Below are 18,817 nucleotides of genomic sequence, written 5' to 3' on the forward strand. Positions count from 1 at the left end.
GTTACTAAAGACTATTTCTAATGTAGCCTTCTGAGGATTGCATGTTTCAAGCATAACAGTGTTTCCCTTGATGAATATGCAATTTATGGAATGCATAGTATTCGCAAATTGATGTATCATGCCTGAAAGTAATTTCAGAAATGGTAATGTGTTTGTTTTAAACATTTATTTTAAGTGGCGAAACATTGCTTGCAACTGGCGGGTGGCTCTTTTTCTTCTGTCTCTCTCGTGCGCTCTGCATCAGTTTTGATTCAACTTTTTCAAATTAAACTTTTTCAGAACATATAATGCAGAAAACAATGCTTTAGAATTGGTGTCATTACGTAGTTTGTCCAACAGAGCGTGCTCCGACTCCAATGTTTACAGAGCTGACTCTGAGCTGCCGGTGGTTTTGAAGACAGTGCGGAGTTAAGCAGTGTCTTCTCGGTAAGTTGCTAATGAGTAGGTTACATACATACTAAAAAGTTAATAAACAATGACCCCATAATTTTCCCTTTTCAATATAAATAATATAACATTGACCCTGTCCCTGACAACAATGTCACTCATGTGTATCACATCTGTTGACTATTGTTTGTCAGTGCAGTCAGTAACGTTGCAGATTGAAAGGTAAGTATCACAGCATATTTTTGCAGCTCAGCAGACAACAGTGCGGTGGTGGACTGTGTCTGTTGAGTGTTGATTTCACACTATGTTGTTACCTAGTTGGTGAAGCAATGCTGGAAAGTAAATAAACAGCATCCATCTTTTACAACGAGCTTACAGCTAACAAGCTAACCATGTAGCTACTTTCATTGCTTGTCAGCTGAGTGGAAGCTAATGTGTAAACAAGTATTCACCAAAATGTTTTGTTAAGGATTCACAGTTTAGTACCCCCTTCAACCGAACAATTCCAGTCGTTGCATTTATACAATTTTATATTTAAAAGTGTGGTTTTCCACCATTCTAACAGAATATTTAACAGAATATGGTGTAACACCGCTGCCGCTGTTTATCTCTTGGTTTCTCTAATGCAGTGTTTCTTAATCCTGCACTTCACATTTTGGATGTTGCATTTCTCTGACACACCAAGTTCAATTCATGGAGTTGAAGCAGGTGTATTATAGGAAGACATCCAAAATGTGAAGTTATAGTTACTCCAGGACCAGGGTTGAGAAACATTGATCAAATGTATGTAATAGTTCTGTCTCTAAAGACTGTGGGAAAAGTAACTGTAGGAAATTTGTACCCCATTTTTGAAAAGTGTCTTCAGTAGTGCAGTAGGGGAGCCAAGGGGGCAACTTTCAATTGATGTCAAGAAAAATGTACAGTGCCCAAGATATATTTAAAAAATCCTTGAGCATCGCAAGCCCAAAGAGCTGCACATTTATCATCCGATCCCTGATGAGAGGACAGTGAAATCTGCAGGTGTCATTTTCCACACTTCTAAAACAGACAAAACGACACATGTGGAGTTGTCTGTGGTGGGTGAAGCCTTACCTATGAGTCCTTTCTCTGTGCTGGAGGTGATCGTTTTATACGCAGGATCTGTGCTGTGCTGTCCATCATTGGCAGAGGGATCTGCTGTCTTTCGTTTGATAGTCCCGTAATTGCCCTCATATGTGTCAGACAATGAACTGGAGGAGGTCCAGCTCTGTCTGAACTGGCTGAGTTCAGAACCGTCTCTCGTGTGACTGTCCTCAGGCAGACCTGGCCCGATTTCCACCTCAGCGATGGGGCCGCCCATGGGCGTGTGGCGATGGTTCAGCAGGTCCAGAGCTCGCTGGCCCGGGAGTGTCTGCAGGCTGTCGTGTGAATTACTGGAGCAGGAAGTCCAGCTCCCACGTCCGCTGTCTGCTGTCTCACAGGTGGAGGTGTGCTCGGGGGCAGTCAGCTCTTCAGTGCTGGTGGAGGAGGTGAACGTGGAGCCTCTGATCATGTGTCGTGCTAAAGATGAACTGGGAGATCAGAGCAGCTCATAGTGAATGAATATACAGTCACGAGCAGTCACTTTCATTAACAAAACTAGATTAACCTTGAAGATCTAGTCTGATCTAAAACAAAATCAGCTAATACACTTTACATTAAAATGTACATGTCCATAGAGGTAGATCCACTACAAGATCGTCAGTGATGGGTATGTGTTGCAATCGGAAATGTTTTGTCTCAGAACAGTCACCCACTCAAAACATCAAAGGCAACGGGTTTGAGTCATGTAGTGTGCACAAGGCTTTATTCTACATGGTGCTGGGCTCACATTCATGAACGGTGTCATGTTGAGATCACATGACCAGCTGAATATTACTTGTTTTCACTTGTTGAATAAATGAACCATGGCTGACTGGGAATAGTACATTTTACAATGACATCAATAACTGAAAACTAACTGAAAACTCAAATGCTAAGTGTCAGTACAACATGAAACAAAACAAAACAAACAAAAGATACTGAATGTACTTTTTAAGCCTATGATCATCTGCCATATGAAAATAGCACACCTCTCCTCAACAAGCATAATCTGAGGCATCACTCAAACATTTGGGATGAGTGACATGCCTAAATTGAATCCTTCAGGGTTTTGTTGAAATTATTAACCCTAAATTAGCCTCTAAGATAAAGCAAAATTAACAGTGATGCTTACGTTAACACAAATAAAGAAATATGACATGGCCAAAACAACAATAAAACTACACATTAAATATATACTTTAAACACATACTAAAACCAGATTAAAGAAACATCACTGATAAATGAAAATCTCAGATTTTTAGAAGTCTAAAATTATTGCAAAATCTTAGAATATGCAACCAATGGATGTTTTTAGTAAAGGTCACCTTGCTATTCATATGGAGCCAATGTTTTTCACAGGCTCTAGACTAGCAGCACAACTATTGTAAAAAAGTTATAGTCAGGCAGTAACTTGTGGTGATTTATAATGTCTGACACTGTGAGAGAAAACCAATAAGCCACGTCAGCAGGACCATGAATGCTGAACCCAGTTTAGCTGGACTGGTTCCAATCTGCATTTACTACAGGACAAATAAACATCATTTACAAAAACAGCTCTATGCTGATCTGAAATATAACACCCACTGCAAACTTGGATGGCTAAACAAACATATTATTCATGTTTTATGTCCTGAAGCTTGTGAAACTTGCACTAAAAAGCTTCTGCTTTAATGACTATAAAAAAACAAAGCAATGTACGCATTGCTTCCCAGGCATAATTAAAAACTCATACTAGATTTCGACATTATCTGAACAGAATTCTGGTCTGATTGCTTTAAAAAGTAACGGCACACTTCTTCTTATTAAGCTGCTTTATTTGAGGCTTCGTTCACACACAAACGGTGTGGGATGAGTTATGCACCAAAGTTTAATAGTAAGGGTCAGTGTTTAGTTCAAATCACTTAGTAACCTAATAGAGATGCTTGCTTTAAAAAATACCCCACTTATTAAACAGAAACATCATTAATAGTATTAAAAACCTATCCTGTTTTAGGATGCATTCTTTATACCCAAGCCTCCAACAGTTCCAGACGTAACTTTAAAGAGCCAGATATGTGCCAAAACTAAACAAACAAATAGAACGTTTTGCAAACAAACACAATCCGCGCAAAGGAAAACTCAACTCTCAAACAAACAGAAAGCGATTAAAATGTATTGGTTTAAAGTCAGGATTGGTTTAAAGTGAGTATAAAGTATAGTAGGTCATTTTTATCTCGTTATTACAAAAATATTTCTTGTTTTTACCTAATCAGGAAAAAATAGAAAAAAATATATAAAAAAAATAAAAATAAAATGCATGACATATTTTATTATTACCAGAAAGGATATTTTTTTTTTCTTCTAGAAAATGAGTTGTTTTTACCACAAAATATATAGTAACAATGACATTAATATTAAGTATGTACAGCAATGCACCATTGACTGTTTTAAACAAGGACGCTGTTCAGCCCAGTTGTGAGGAAATTAAACATTTTTCCAAAAGTAATTTGGATTTTGTATTCATTCAACAATCCTTTAGAATTTGTAGAACAATGAAAAACATATGAAACACATTTTTTTACTTGTAAAAGTGCATTTGTTCGTGGTACTCAAATTACCCTTTGTAATCGCGAAGCACTTTCTGTTTGTTTGAGAGTTGAGTTTTCCTTTGAAAAGTGGATTGTGTTTATTTGCAAAACCTCCTATTTGTTTCTTTGGCCCCATATAACTGGAATGTTTTCAATACACCCATTAAAAATGAGATCCTTGCTACACCCTCACATTGATTATAGCCATTTACAATTTCTGCCTAATAATTATGTAAGTAGATACGATAGGTGAAAAATAAATGTATATAAGAATATGCAGTAGTATTTGGATTGGTTATGTTACAGAATGTATGAAGACAAAAATTCTAAACTTTTTATTGTGAAAAATTATTGGTGTACTCTCGATGCACATTGATATATGCTGTATATATACAGTATATATTAGTGCATGCAATTAATTTAAAGAGTTTAACACATTTACTGATAATACAGCATTAACCAACACTTTTTGGGAGAGCCCGGAGGCATTACACTGCTGGACACACATCAAACACACAAAAAAGTGCTTCCTCATCAGTGATCAAATCATGGAGAAAGGAACTCTTAATGCTATTTGATGTACAAAAATTTTAACTACCACAGAAGCACGTCAAGTCTTAAGTATCAACTAAACGCAGAATGAGAGTTTTTTTGTCTGTAAGCGTGGAATTCAAAGCGGCTTTTAATATTGGCATTGACGCTCTGACTCAAATCATGAATGCAGCTTCGCGGTTACTGTACAAAAATGGATAGCCACATTCTATTGGCTGATTAATATTGTGGAGGATGAGAGTTTAAGAGATTTAATGCCCATTGCAATGAATATGCAACCTATGTGGGCACTAGTTCTTTCAATAAGTCAAACTCACACTTAGACTTTGGGAGAAACTTTAGTTTTTCTTGAATTGGTGCTTTTTACTGCATTTCTATCTTTATACCGTTTGTAAAATGTTAATAAACCATTATGTTTTTACATATTGTTTTGTTTTCTTTCCTTAAATGGAAATAAAGGCATTTTTACAGGAAAACAATTATATATAGTGTCACATTTCAGCCTTTTCAAAATCTGCGATTAATCACAATTAACTACATAAAATTATGATATTAATCGCGATTAAAAATTTTTTTTACTAACAGCACGAATATATATATACACTAACCGAAAGGATTATTAGGAACACCATACTAATACTGTGTTTGATCCCCATTCGCCTTCAGAACTGCCTTAATTCTACGTGGCATTGATTCAACAAGGTGCTGAAAGCATTCTTTAGAAATGTTGGCCCATATTGATAGGATAGCATCTTGCAGTTGATGGAGATTTGTGGGATGCACATCCAGGGCACGAAGCTCCCGTTCCACCACATCCCAAAGATGCTCTATTGGGTTGAGATCTGGTGACTGTGGGGGCCATTTTAGTACAGTAAACTCATTGTCATGTTCAAGAAACCAATTTGAAATGATTCGAGCTTTGTGACATGGTGCATTATCCTGCTGGAAGTAGCCATCAGAGGATGGGTACATGGTGTCCATAAAGGGATAGACATGGTCAAAAACAATACTCAGGTAGGCCGTGGCATTTAAACGATGCCCAATTGGCACTTAGGGGCCTAAAGTGTGCCAAGAAAATATCCCCCACACCATTACACCACCACCACCAGCCTGCACAGTGGTAATAAGGCATGATGGATCCATGTTCTCATTCTGTTTACGCCAAATTCTGATTCGGCGTAAACAGACAATCTGAATGTCTCAACAGAAATCGAGACTCATCAGACCAGGCAACATTTTTCCAGTCTTCAACTGTCCAATTGTGGTGAGCTCTTGCAAATTGTAGCCTCTTTTTCCTATTTGTAGTGGAGATGAGTGGTACCCGGTGGGGTCTTCTGCTGTTGTAGCCCATCCGCCTCAAGGTTGTGCGTGTTGTGGCTTCACAAATGCTTTGCTGCATACCTCGGTTGTAACGAGTGGTTATTTCAGGCAAAGTTGCTCTTCTATCAGCTTGAATCAGTCGGCCCATTCTCCTCTGTCCTCTAGCATCAACAAGGCATTTTCACCCACAGGACTGCCGCATACTGGATGTTTTTCCCTTTTCACACCATTCTTTGTAAACCCTAGAAATGGTTGTGCGTGAAAATCCCAGTAACTGAGCAGATTGTGAAATACTCAGACCGGCCCGTCTGGCACCAACAACCATGCCATGCTCAAAATTGCTTAAATCACCTTTCTTTCCCATTCTGACATTCAGTTTGGAGTTCAGGAGATTGTCTTGACCAGGACCACACCCCTAAATGCATTGAAGCAACTGCCATGTGATTGGTTGGTTAGATAATTGCATTAATGAGAAATTGAACAGGTGTTCCTAATAATCCTTTAGGTGAGTGTATATATATAAACTGCATCCAGAAATTATTCACAGCGCTTCACTTTTTCCACATTTTGTTGTTACAGCCTTTTTCCAAAATGGATTAAATTCATTATTTTCCTCAATTCTACAAACAATACCCCATAATGACAATGTGAAAGAAGTTTGTTTGAAATCTTTGCAAATTTATTAAAAATAGAAAATGAAAAAAATCACATGTAAATAAGTATTCACAGCCTTTGCCATGACACTCAAAATTGAGCTCAGGTGCATCCTGTTTCCACTGATCATCCTTGAGATGTTTCTACAACTTGATTGGAGTCCACCTGTGGTAAATTCAGTTGATTGGACATGATTTGGAAAGGCACACACCTGTCTATATAAGGTCCAACAGTTAACAGTGCATGTCAGAGCACAAACCAAGCCATGAAGTCCAAGGAATTGTCTGTAGACCTCCGAGACAGAATTGTATCGAGGCACAGATCTGGGGAAGGGTACAGAACAATTTCTGCAGCATTGAAGGTCCCAATGAGCACAGTGGCCTCCATCATCCGTAAATGGAAGACGTTTGGAACCACCAGGACCTAGAGCTGGCCGCCCGGCCAAACTGAGTGATCGGGAGAGAAGGGCCTTAAGTCAGGGAGGTGACCTTGAACCCGATGGTCACTCTGACAGAGCTCCAGCATTTCTCTGTGGAGAGAGGAGAAACTTCCAGAAGAACAACCATCTCTGCAGCACTCCACCAATCAGGCCTGTATGGTAGAGTGGCCAAACGGAAGCCACTCCTCAGTAAAAGGCAGATGACAGCCTGCCTGGAGTTTACCAAAAGGAACCTGAAGGACTCTGAGACCATGAGAAACAAAATTCTCTGGTCTGATAAAACAAGGATTGAACTCTGGCCTGAATGGCAAGCGTCATGTCTGGAGGAAACCTCATCACCTGGCCAATACCATCCCTACAGTGAAGCATGGTGGTGGCAGCATCATGCTGTGGGGATGTTTTTCAGCGGCAGGAACTGGGAGACTAGTCAGGATCGAGGGAAAGATGAATGCAGCAATGTACAGAGACATCCTTGATGAAAACCTGATCCAGAATGCTCTGGACTTCAGACTGGGGTGAAGGTTCATCTTCCAACAGGACAACGACCCTAAGCACACAGCCGAGATAACAAAGGAGTGGCTATGGAACAACTCTGTGAATGTCCTTGAGTGTCCCAGCCAGAGCCCAGACTTGAACCCAATTGAACATATCTGGAGAGATCTGAAAATGGCTGTGCACCGATGCTCCCCATCCAACCTGATGGAGCTTGAGAGGTCCTGCAAAGAAGAATGGGAGAAACTGCCCAAAAATAGGTGTGCCAAGCTTGTAGCATCATACACAAAAAGATTTGAGGCTGTAATTGGTGCCAAAGGTGCTTCAACAAAGTATTGAGCAAAGGATGTGAATACTTATGTACATGTGATTTCTTTCCTTTTTTATTTGTATACATTTGCAAAGATTTCAAACAAACTTCTTTCACGTTGTCATTATGGGGTATTTTTTGTAGAATTTTGAGGAAAATAATGAATTTAATCAATTTTGTAATAAGACTGTAACAACAAAATGTGGAAAAAGTGAAGCACTGTGAATACTTTCCGGATGCAATGTATATACACTGGCTGCCAAACGTTTGGAATAATGTACAGATTTAGCTGTTAGGGAAGAAAATTGGTACTTTCATTCACCAAAGTGGCATTCAACTGATCACAAAGTACAGTCAGGACATTGTGTGAAAATACCAGGAGATCAGCAGTTACAGAAATACACAAACCAGCCTGTCTGGCACCAACAATCATGCCATGGTTGATGTGAACATTAACTGATGCTCCTGACTCATATCTGAATAATTTCATGCACTGCATTGTTTCCATACGATTGACTGATAATCACATGGATGATTGTTGGTTCCAAACAGGCTGGTTTGAGTATTTCTGTAACTGCTGATCTCCAGGGATTTTCACACACAACAGTCTCTAGAATTTACTCATAATGGTGCCAGAACAAAAAACCATCCAGTGATTGGCAGTTCTGTGGTCGGAAATGCCTTGTTGGTGAGAGAGGTCAACAGAGAACGGCCAGACAGGTTTAAACTGACAAAGTAACTCAGATAACCCCTCTGTACACTTGTGGTGAGAAGAATATAATGTCAGAATGCTATTCTAAGATGCGGGTTGGCAGCCACAATCAATGTCCAGATTTTGCTCTTATGGAAAGAATTTGGTTTTAATGTTGTGGCTGATCGGTGTACATATATTTTCATGCACTTTTGTCTTTGTCTGATTTAATTTGCCTTAAGTTAAAAAACTTGTTCACTCAAAAATGAAAATTGTGTCCTCATGTTGTTCCAAACCCACATGACTTTCTTCAGTGAAACACAAAAGAAGATTTTAAGCATATGGGTTTGGAATAACATGAGGCTGTAAATTATCACAGAAATTTTGTTTTAATATGAACTATTCCTTTAAAGCCCATTTATTTTATTGTTATTATTTCTTTTACAATTAAATATAAATATGTAATAAAGATATAATGCAGTCTGGTGAGATGATGTGGGATGTCCTACCTTGTGCCAGGCTGACTGCAGTCAGATTGTGTGTTTGTGATGGCCTCCGGTGGGCAGATAACAGAGGATGCTGTGGGCATTGAGTCCACAGAGCAGTTACTGACGATACTGGAGCGGGACGATATCTCACTGGAGTCAGACAGATCGGACCGGCCCACTGGCATGAGAGCATAACCTATCAGAGAGGCATAAAGACAGGTCAGTGTGTTAAAAGACTGCGAGAACATTACTGAGGACCATGTACATGGACTGAACATCTCAATATCAACATCTGAATTTTATTATACAACATTATAATAGATGAAAACCATATAAAATGACAAATACAAATAAACAAGCTGAACAGTGAAGAACCAATCTGATTTAAAACCAAATCATCTAAAATATTAAAGACAAGTCCGTACAGTTAGATCTATAAAATAACACTGACATCAATCATAACATACACGTGCATCTAATTACTGAACAAAAATAGCTTCATTAGTGCAGTTAGATGATTACACAACACTTAATAATGTGGAAAACACTGTAAACAGGAACATCTGACATCATCACAGCTACTTTACTGAGGCTTGATGAACAACACTGTTTAAAACTATTCTATCAAAAACCTCTGTCTCTATATCAGACAGTTTTTCTCCTTTTGTGTCTGTCTATCTGAAGCTTTGCCATGGGGTTCAGACTGTCTGTCTGCAGCTCGTCCTGTCTCACTCCTCTGTCTGTCTGACCAGCATTGCTTCTACTGGTTTTGTCCCTGGATCTGCTCCTGTCTCTAAGGATCCTGAAGGGGGACCTGAAGCGTTTGCGTGGGGTCTCTGCTGAGGTCACTTCCTGTCTCTGTCTACTCTCTTCCTGTCCGTTGCTCTGACAGGTCATCTTCATCATCTGTCTATGGAGGAAAGCCCCACCTATGCCGTATGTGCGGCTGGCGGCGCCACTGGCTCCCGCTCTACTGCTGACCTCGCTGGTGAGGGATGAGGACGAGCCCGACAGGTTCAGCTGACTGCAGTTCTGCTTCGGAGCTCCGCCCACTGCAACACAATTTTTGGAAGATTTCAATCATATGTGGACCACAGTAATTTTATGCTAATGTATGGATTACAAAACATTAGGAGGTTTTCTCAGCAAATATTGATATGTGCAATTAGGAATTTCATAAGATATCTATACATCGATTATTGAGCTGCACGCAATTTTAAACTTTTTAAGGCATCTACATACAGTATTAACATTAGCTGACATGTAAATTAGAAGCCTTATTTGTGTGCTTTCCAATTCACTGTCAGTTGGCCTTCCGTGTAATGTAGTCTGGTGTAATAGCTTTGGGAGAACACAAGAGGGTGATATAACATTTACTGTACTTAAGAAAATTGAATATTCTAGGTTCAACACAAGTTAAGCTCAATCGACAGCTTTTGTGTCATAATGTTGATTACCACAAAAAATCATTTTGACTTGTACCTCCTTTTCTTTAAAAAAAGCAAAAATCTGTGTTCCAGTGAGGCACTTATAATGGAAGTGAATTTGTGAACGTTAAAATACGGTTTCAAAAGTATAGCCACAAAACATAAAAGAAAAGCATGTAAACATGATTTAGGGTAATACAATCACTTACAAACCTTCTCTCTGTAAAATAGTAGCCAATTTTATAACTTCTTTGCCATGAAGTAATGTCAACAAACCCTAAAACTACTGTAAAAATTATGATTTAAACAACTTTACAGCTCAAATAATAACAATTAATGTACAGTTAAGTGCTTTTTTATAAATTATAAACTTTACATTTCTGCTTTTAAATCCTCCAAAAATTGGACACACTCACTTACATCATCATGTGCCCCACTGTAACGTCGATTTTTGCTTTCTTTTTAAGAAAAGGAGGGACCAGTCAAAATATATTTTTGTGGTTATCAACATTATGCCACAAATACTGTCGATTAAGCTTAACTTGTGTTGAACCCAGAATATTCCTTTAAAACTGAAGGATGCGTAGATGCAGTGCTGGAGCCAGTCCAAAGTTGTGAATCTAGTCACCATACACACAAAAGTTACAAAGGTTTTTGTACTTTGACATTGATGAGTTTGCAGGTTAGTGTATGAAACTTTTGTAACTGCGCAACCTGATCGATTAGAAATGGTAACTTTTTTTATTACGTTTCTCTATATGCAGCTTTGAATACTGTAGGTTTCTTCAAGCTGTCAAACCACAAAAAACTGAAAATACATTTTGTAGGCTATATGAAAGATCTGTATCCACAATATTTCATCCAGTGATGGCTAGAGTAAAAAATCTATGGCAGTGGTGTGCATACCTTATAGAAAATATTTGTTTATAATTTCAGAACGCACCATGTTTTTGTCTGAAAAAATGCCAGTATACTGTAGATTGATAAACATTAGGAAAATTGTGAAAGCAAATGAGTAAATGGTCATGTGTTTCATTGAGTAAAACCTGAACGTTTAAGAAAACATGTGACTGATATTTGGGGTCATACCTTTGCGTGGAGATCCCTGAGGAGAGACTGTAGGACTGGAGTGCAGGGACGAAACGGTGGATGTGTCTTCAAGTCTCTTTACACACGTGTCATCAGTTGCTTTCTTTACCATCTGAGGGGAGTTTGGACCTGTAGAGCACAACAGACCGTCTCAAATCCATTACACTGTCACAACACAAACAGCAGAGGGAGCCATTCACTGCTGTTTTAACACATTCCACTGATATTGTGGAATAGATCAAGAGTTATCAGCCTGTCTTGCCATTTGAACCTCCATGATGTAAACCATTTTCTTGGAAGTACCCCTAGTATTTCAAGTAATGTGAAACTTTCAATAAATATAATTAATTTCACACTAGGATATATGTAGTTACGTTTAGTTATTTGTAACTTGTAGGGCTTCACAAAACCCAAGGTAACCCACATCTGCACACATGTTAGATGTTCAATGACCTATAACACAATACACAAGCATAAAGCTGCACATATCAGAATGTACAAACATAAACGTTTGATGAGAAAAAATGTACATTATGAAGACGAGTGATTATGAAGTGTCACATACTGAATGAAGCTGCCAGATCTTTAGCGATGCTCTTCTTGCGTAGAGGGTAAAGACTGACAGGTGGAACCTGAAGCACCTGAGAGACACGGTTCTGAGACTTGGCCGAGGACAGACCCGTGCGCATGGACACTGGAGACATGTCTGATTTAGTGGACCTCCGCTCGTTCAGGTTCTTAGATACTGCAGGACAACAAACACACAACATGATCAACTAAGCATTTCAGGGCTGGACTCTCAGCAGCTGTATTAAAAAAACCTCATAAGGTAATTCCAAGGTAATATGATACAATGTATAATGTTACAAATATTCATAAAATAAAAAAATTTTAATATAAAAAAGTTTGCTTGATTTACACCTTTAAATAAGGCGGAACCATGACATCACATTCTATGAAAAGGGTCCATTCCACATTATTTAATACCTGCATGTGTCTACTGCAAAGACTACAATAGTCTTGAGTAAAACAGTACCTGAAACCTTTCTGAGCACCTCTGTGTTCTGTGATAAGGATGCCCACTAGATGGCAGTGAATAGGCACAATTGTTTTAGATGCTGTTCAGTCTCCTGGTCCTGGCTGGAGGATCCCAGCACTGCACTTTTTGGATTCCACCCTTGTTCAAAGCCCATTGCTCACTGTATAATTTTGGCCACGATTCTGCCGTCTGAGACAAATTTGGGAAATCCTGAAGGATTTTTTGTCGTCGTACGGCAAAATCGGCAATCTTACAACATTTAGTGTGACATGCTCACCACCGGCCGATTAATTGCATTTGACCAAACTTCGTTGGAGACTAAAGACCATCACAGTGTCAGACATTTTGCATCACACTTATAGTGTGACTGCTAACATGATGGCCAGATGAGATAGTCTGCTGAATTTTTTACATTTTGTGTGACCGATAGGTTACTAATTCTAAAAGAGGAGTAAGACATACTATAACCAGCCTTTTTTGTTTTCCCAATGTAAACGCAGAACTTGGTCATTTTTTGGGCCACAAGTCTTTCTTACTTCCACAATGAATCTTTGCTTGTGCTAGCTAATTATTACTGTAGACTACCTCACCGACTCGTGTTCATTCTTCAAATCTGTAATTTTCTGTATTTGATTAGGCTGTCTTATTATAGGCCTATTTGAAAAAATCCATCTTTCTTTTCATATGTTATGATCAGTGGTATTGGAGCTACTAAAGCTCCTCCGGGCAAATCTCGCTGCTTCTATTCCGCAACTCACGTTCACTGATTGGGATGATTGGGACCACAGTCCACTACGATGTGTATCGTACAGTCTGACAAGGAAGAATCTTAAAGGACAGTAAAAATCCTATAGTATAGCGGGTTTAACACACCTAATTTATGGATACATCCAAAATGTGTATGTGCGATTGGGAAAAACTATACCAGAGAAATCTGGACTTCTAAAACTCAAACAGAAGTGTGTCTGTGCTGGTCACCAGATGGTTTGTGAACTGATTTTCAAGTAACTAATACATATTCAAATATGCAAGTCAGGTCACTCGGTGGCCATCTTTGGAATGCTCCTGGGCTGCTATTTTCTACTTGAATGGGGAAAGACAGAAATCTCCAAAACGGTTGGTCAATATTACGATCAAAGGACATATTTCTAATCAGCAGTAAAATCTGACAACACTCACATCATACATTTAGTTTCTTTACCTCAGATTACACTAAAAAACTAAATTTTCCTGGCTTGTATAGCTAATGCGTATGTGCGTTCTGGAGCTGACTGATAGACAATGTCTGTATCTAAAAAGTGATTGGCTCTTTTATCTGTAAGGCTGGACTTCCTGTCTACATCCATTGACCGTTCCAATATCTCCCATTAATTTTAATAAAAGTGTCACGGGGAGATGTAGCGGAAAGAGAGGATTAGCTGTGGATGTGTGTGATTATTATATATATTTTTATAATTTATTTATTTCTGTGTGAATATTAAATGTTGATTCCATGTATATATATGCTTTGTTTTGTGCATCAATAAAAACGTTAAATCACAAATAAAAGTGATCCATCTCTGCTAAATAGTCTCTGTTTGAACTCTAGAGCTTAGGTTAGCAGTGTGAATAAGTCACTTTTTCAGCTAATCAGCCATCATATTTTGTTTCATTTTTCTGTTTGTATATACAATTACTTGTAGATATATCATTTTTAAAACTATATTAGCTAATTAATCTGTTATCAGACACATTCTTCAGCTTTCAATCTTGCTTCTGAACAAAACTGAGCAATTCTGTAATTTGGCAATTAAAAACAGCCATTTGGCTCTCAAAATGTTTCAGTTTATGAGCCAATGGCTCTGTAATTTTTTTTTACTCAGTCTGGGGCCCTGAGTAAAGATAGGTGAAGAAGAATAACCCCACTAAGTCTGCAGTCTGTTGATCAGTTTACGCACACGTGCTGTAGGCCGGTTCACACTGCAGCGACATGATTTGGAACTTCTCCTCGTCCGTCTCCACCTCCAGGTGTGCCAAATACTGCTTCACCTTCCGCGCCATCTGAGCATCCTCGTACAGTTTTTTGGCATTAAGAAAAGAGCTGCGCCTCACACGCTTCTTATGATTGCCCTGAACGTCCAGCAGGTTTGAGTTGGTGCTGCCCTGACTCAAAGACCTGAGGAGGAGAAGAACAGGAAGTGAGAGAAAGAACTGACACGCTCTTGTGACCTTTGCTGGACGTCTGCAGCATCACAACCTAACAGATGACATCACAACGGCAGACACTGTATTGCCCTGCAAAGACAAAACACAGTAACTATACATTATGTCCAAATTGTGTTATGACATTTGTACAGGTGGATTAGACTCAACTATGCTCAGATTCAAAGAAAATAGAGTGACACAATTTTAAAATTCCACATTTGTCTGGATAATCAAAAACTGAAGCCATATTTTGTTGGTGTAGTTACTGTGTTCTGACATTGTAGGCCAGTCCCATCTGACAAACCTGAAGGGTTTTCCAACTCATGTACTTACTGTACAAAATACTAACATGTCATGTTTGAACAGCCTTAAAAAAACACCTGTTGCCATTCAGAAAACAGCAGTGTAAAGCAGCCATACAACACATGTTCAGCTCCATTAATGTCAAAATAGATGATCATGAACTTTTAAAGGTGCACTCAGTCATTTGTTTACACATATCAGCAACAACATTAAAAACACCTGCCTAATATCGTGTAGGTCCCCCTTGTGCCACCAAAACAGCGCCAACTCGCATCTCAGAATAGCATTCTGATATGATATTCTTCTCACCACAATTGTACTTAGCGGTTAACGTCGACTTTGTCAGTTCAAACCAGTCTGGTTATTCTATGTTGACCTCTCTCATCAACAAGGCATTTCCATTCACAGAACTGTCACTCACTGGATGTTTTTTGTTTTTGGCACCAGTCAAAGTAAATTCTAGAGACTGTTGTGTGTGAAAATCCCAGGAGATCATCATTTACAGAAATACTCAAACCAGCCCGTCTGGCACCGCCAATCATCCATGTGATTATCTAATCAGCCAATCATGTGGCAGCAGTGCAGTGGATAAAATCATGCAGATACAGGTCAGCTTCAGTTAATGTTCACATCAAATATCAAAATGGGGAAAAATGTGATCTCAGTGATTTGGACTGTGGCATGATTGTTGTGTCAGATGGGCTGGTTAACCAGTTGAAGTCAGAAGTTTACATACATTTAGGTTGAAGTCATTAAAACTAATTTTTTAACCACTCCACATATTTAATATTAGCAAACTATAGTTTTGGCAAGTAGTTTAGGACATCTACTTTGTGCATGACATGAGTCATTTTTCCAACAATTGTTTACAGACAGACTGTTTCACTTTTACTTGACCATATCACAATTCCAGTGGGTCGGAAGTTTACATACACTACGTAAACTGTGCCTTTAGGCAGCTTGGAAAATGTCAGAAAATGATGTCAAGCCTTTAGACATTTAGCCAATTAGCTTCTGATAGGAGGTGTACTGAATTGGAGGTGTACCTATGGATGTATTTTAAGGCCTACCTTCAAACTCTTTGCTTGACATCATGGGAAAATCAAAAGAAATCAGCCAAGTGGACCTCCACAATTCTGGTTCATCCTTGGGAGCGATTTCTAAATGACTGAAGGCACCATGTTCATCTGTACAAACAATAGTACGCAAGTATAAACACGATGGTGCCATTCAGCCAGGAAGGAGACATGTTCTGTCTTCTAGAGATGAACGTAGTGTGGAGCGAAAAGTGCAAATCAATCCCAGAACAACAGCAAAGAACCTTGTGACGATGCTGGAGGAAACATGTAGACAAGTATCTATATCCACAGTAAAATTAGTCTATATCGACATAACATAAAAGACTGCTCAGCAAGTAAGGATCCACTGCTCCAAAACTGCCATAAAAAACCAGACTAGAGTTTGCAAGTGCTCATGGGGACAATGATCTTACTTTTTGGATAAATGTTCTCTGGTCTAATGAAACAAAAATTGAACTTTTTGGCCTTGATGTCCATTGTTATGTTTGGAGGAAAAAGGGTGAGGCTTGCAAGCCAAAGAACACCATTCCAACCGTGAAGCAAGGGGGTGGCAGCATCATGTTGTGGGGGTCTGGTGCATGGAGGAGGGAGGGACTGGTGCATTTCACAAAATGTATGGCATCAAGAGGAAGGAACATTTTGTGGATATATTGAAGCAACATCTCAAGACATCAGCCAGGAAGTTAAAGGTCGGTCACAAATGGGTCTTCCAAATGGACAATGACCCTAAGCATACCTCCAAAGTTGTGGCAAAATGGCTTAAGGACAACAAAGTCAAGGTATTGGAGCAGCCATCACAAAGCTCTGACCTCAATCCAACAGAAAATTTGTTGGCAAAATTTGTGTGGAAAAAGCGTGTGTCGATCATGAAGGCCTACAAACCTGACTCAGTCACACTAGTTCTGTCCGGAGGAATGGGCCAAAATTGCACTTACTGTGAGAAGCTTGTGGAAGGCTACCAAAAATGTTTGACCCAAGTTAAACAATTTTAAGGCAATGCTACCAAATACTAAATTTATGTAAACTTCTGACCCACAGGGAACGTGTTGAAAAAAATAAAACCTGAAATAAATAATTCTCTCCTATTATTCTGACATTTCACATTCTTAAAATAAATTAGTGATCCTAACTGAGTTAAGACAGGAAATATTTTCTACGATGAAATGTCAGGAATTGTGAAAAACTGAGTTTAAATGTATTTGGCTAAGGTGTATGTAAACTTCTGACTTCAACTGTAGTTAGATGAAGAAAGTGTCACACAGCAGGACACTGATGACAATGCTTAAGATTTCATGTCAATTACTCATAACTATTTGTATATATTTATTTACATAATCAAATAAAAAAAAGAAAACGGTGAGAACGTTAACCAGAATATATACAAATATAAATATATGTAAAATATAAACATACCTCTTAAAGTGCAGATCTTTGCAGATATTTTGCAGATTAATTTCTCATATTTTCTCTATGTGAGTTTTTTGTATCTTTATATCGGCAGTATTGTAATTCCTTCCCCTGATTAATTTTGAGAAAAAATGAAAAGCTCTGGGCTTTTACAGGTGCTGTTTTTGCCATCCTTTAAACAAAGTAAGCCTCAAAGACCCAAACTGCATTATTCAGCAAGGTGTGAGTGAGCAATCTGTGCCTAATAAGACTGTCATAAGATTATTAAGCACCCAGTACAGTATTTTGGTATGAATAAATTATACAAATGAGTATGTACTAATCATAGCTTTAATGTTTGCCATTTTACTGTTTTATTTATGCTGCTGTTATTGTATTTGTTGTAACTTGCAGTTATTTGTCATTTTGTGATTATTCAGAGCTCATCTTATACTTAATATGTTGTTTTTGGTAGTCACCATTATTGTGATTTGTATGTCAAATAATGAGGTCGACGCTAGTTACAAAGTAACTGTGTGCATACGGAAATGTGTTCCAATGAGTAGGTGATTTGAAAATAAAAGTCCTTACATGATTTCAAAATAAAGAATTATTATACTTTTGTGATCTATTCAGTCAGCCATGATTTGTTTATTCTGATACCGAAAGTGTCAAATAACACGGTTAGAGAGAGGTGTACAGGGGTAAACGTTTTTAAATGGGAAAACAATTACAGAGTGCACCTTTAAATGAAGACGAATGGTTTAGAAAAGGAGGGAAATTAACTGGAAATGCATCCAACAACAGAAGCAGAGGAACCATATGAGGTGCTGTAGTGTTCTTCTTCAGGGAATGTTCGGGTTAATGATCATGACACATTGAGGACATGCAGGATGCAGCTCAGCACTTGAGACAGACTTACCCTAAACTCTTCCACCTTTTCTTCCTGCCAACAAAGCCCACGAGAGGAGGAAACCAGGTTAACAGAAAAGAGAGAGAATACACTCAGACAGACAACGAAACCACCACCGAAGACTGGACATGGATCAATCACAAACAGAGTGTGTGTTGTGGAGAGATGTTTATGTGTCCACCCTGAATATTTAGTGGGTGCGAGTGATTCAAAGGCAGGATAAAAGGGAATTTGATGTTTCAAATGAAAACAGAGTGAGAAGGATGTCTTTTACATTTAATGTCAACATGAAACACCATTCCACCCATTTTACTACAGTGACATATTTCAGAGTGAAACAGACTAGAAGGGGAATTTTTCAATAAGAAAAATAGGCTTGATTTTATCCATCAGGGA

The 18,817-nt window shown here is 38.6% G+C and overlaps 1 protein-coding gene across 2 annotated transcripts in view; it reads right to left on the reverse strand.

Annotated features, from left to right (window-relative positions):
• Positions 1-18,817, reverse strand: part of LOC127624685 (rap guanine nucleotide exchange factor 6-like) — a 179,233-nt gene that overhangs the window by 7,733 nt on the left and 152,683 nt on the right. Inside the window, exons 23-29 of one of the 2 annotated variants that reach the window (XM_052099517.1) lie at positions 18,431-18,454; positions 14,494-14,711; positions 12,083-12,262; positions 11,518-11,646; positions 9,931-10,053; positions 9,023-9,197; positions 1,480-1,937 (exon numbers count right to left, since the gene is read on the reverse strand). In XM_052099517.1, the coding sequence (XP_051955477.1) occupies positions 1,480-1,937; positions 9,023-9,197; positions 9,931-10,053; positions 11,518-11,646; positions 12,083-12,262; positions 14,494-14,711; positions 18,431-18,454 (1,307 nt within the window). The remainder of the gene's footprint in view (positions 1-1,479; positions 1,938-9,022; positions 9,198-9,930; positions 10,054-11,517; positions 11,647-12,082; positions 12,263-14,493; positions 14,712-18,430; positions 18,455-18,817) is intronic. The other variant, XM_052099518.1, reaches the window with a different exon arrangement.

Source organism: Xyrauchen texanus, chromosome 31 (assembly GCF_025860055.1).
Source record: "Xyrauchen texanus isolate HMW12.3.18 chromosome 31, RBS_HiC_50CHRs, whole genome shotgun sequence".
Classification (NCBI taxonomy): domain Eukaryota; kingdom Metazoa; phylum Chordata; class Actinopteri; order Cypriniformes; family Catostomidae; genus Xyrauchen; species Xyrauchen texanus.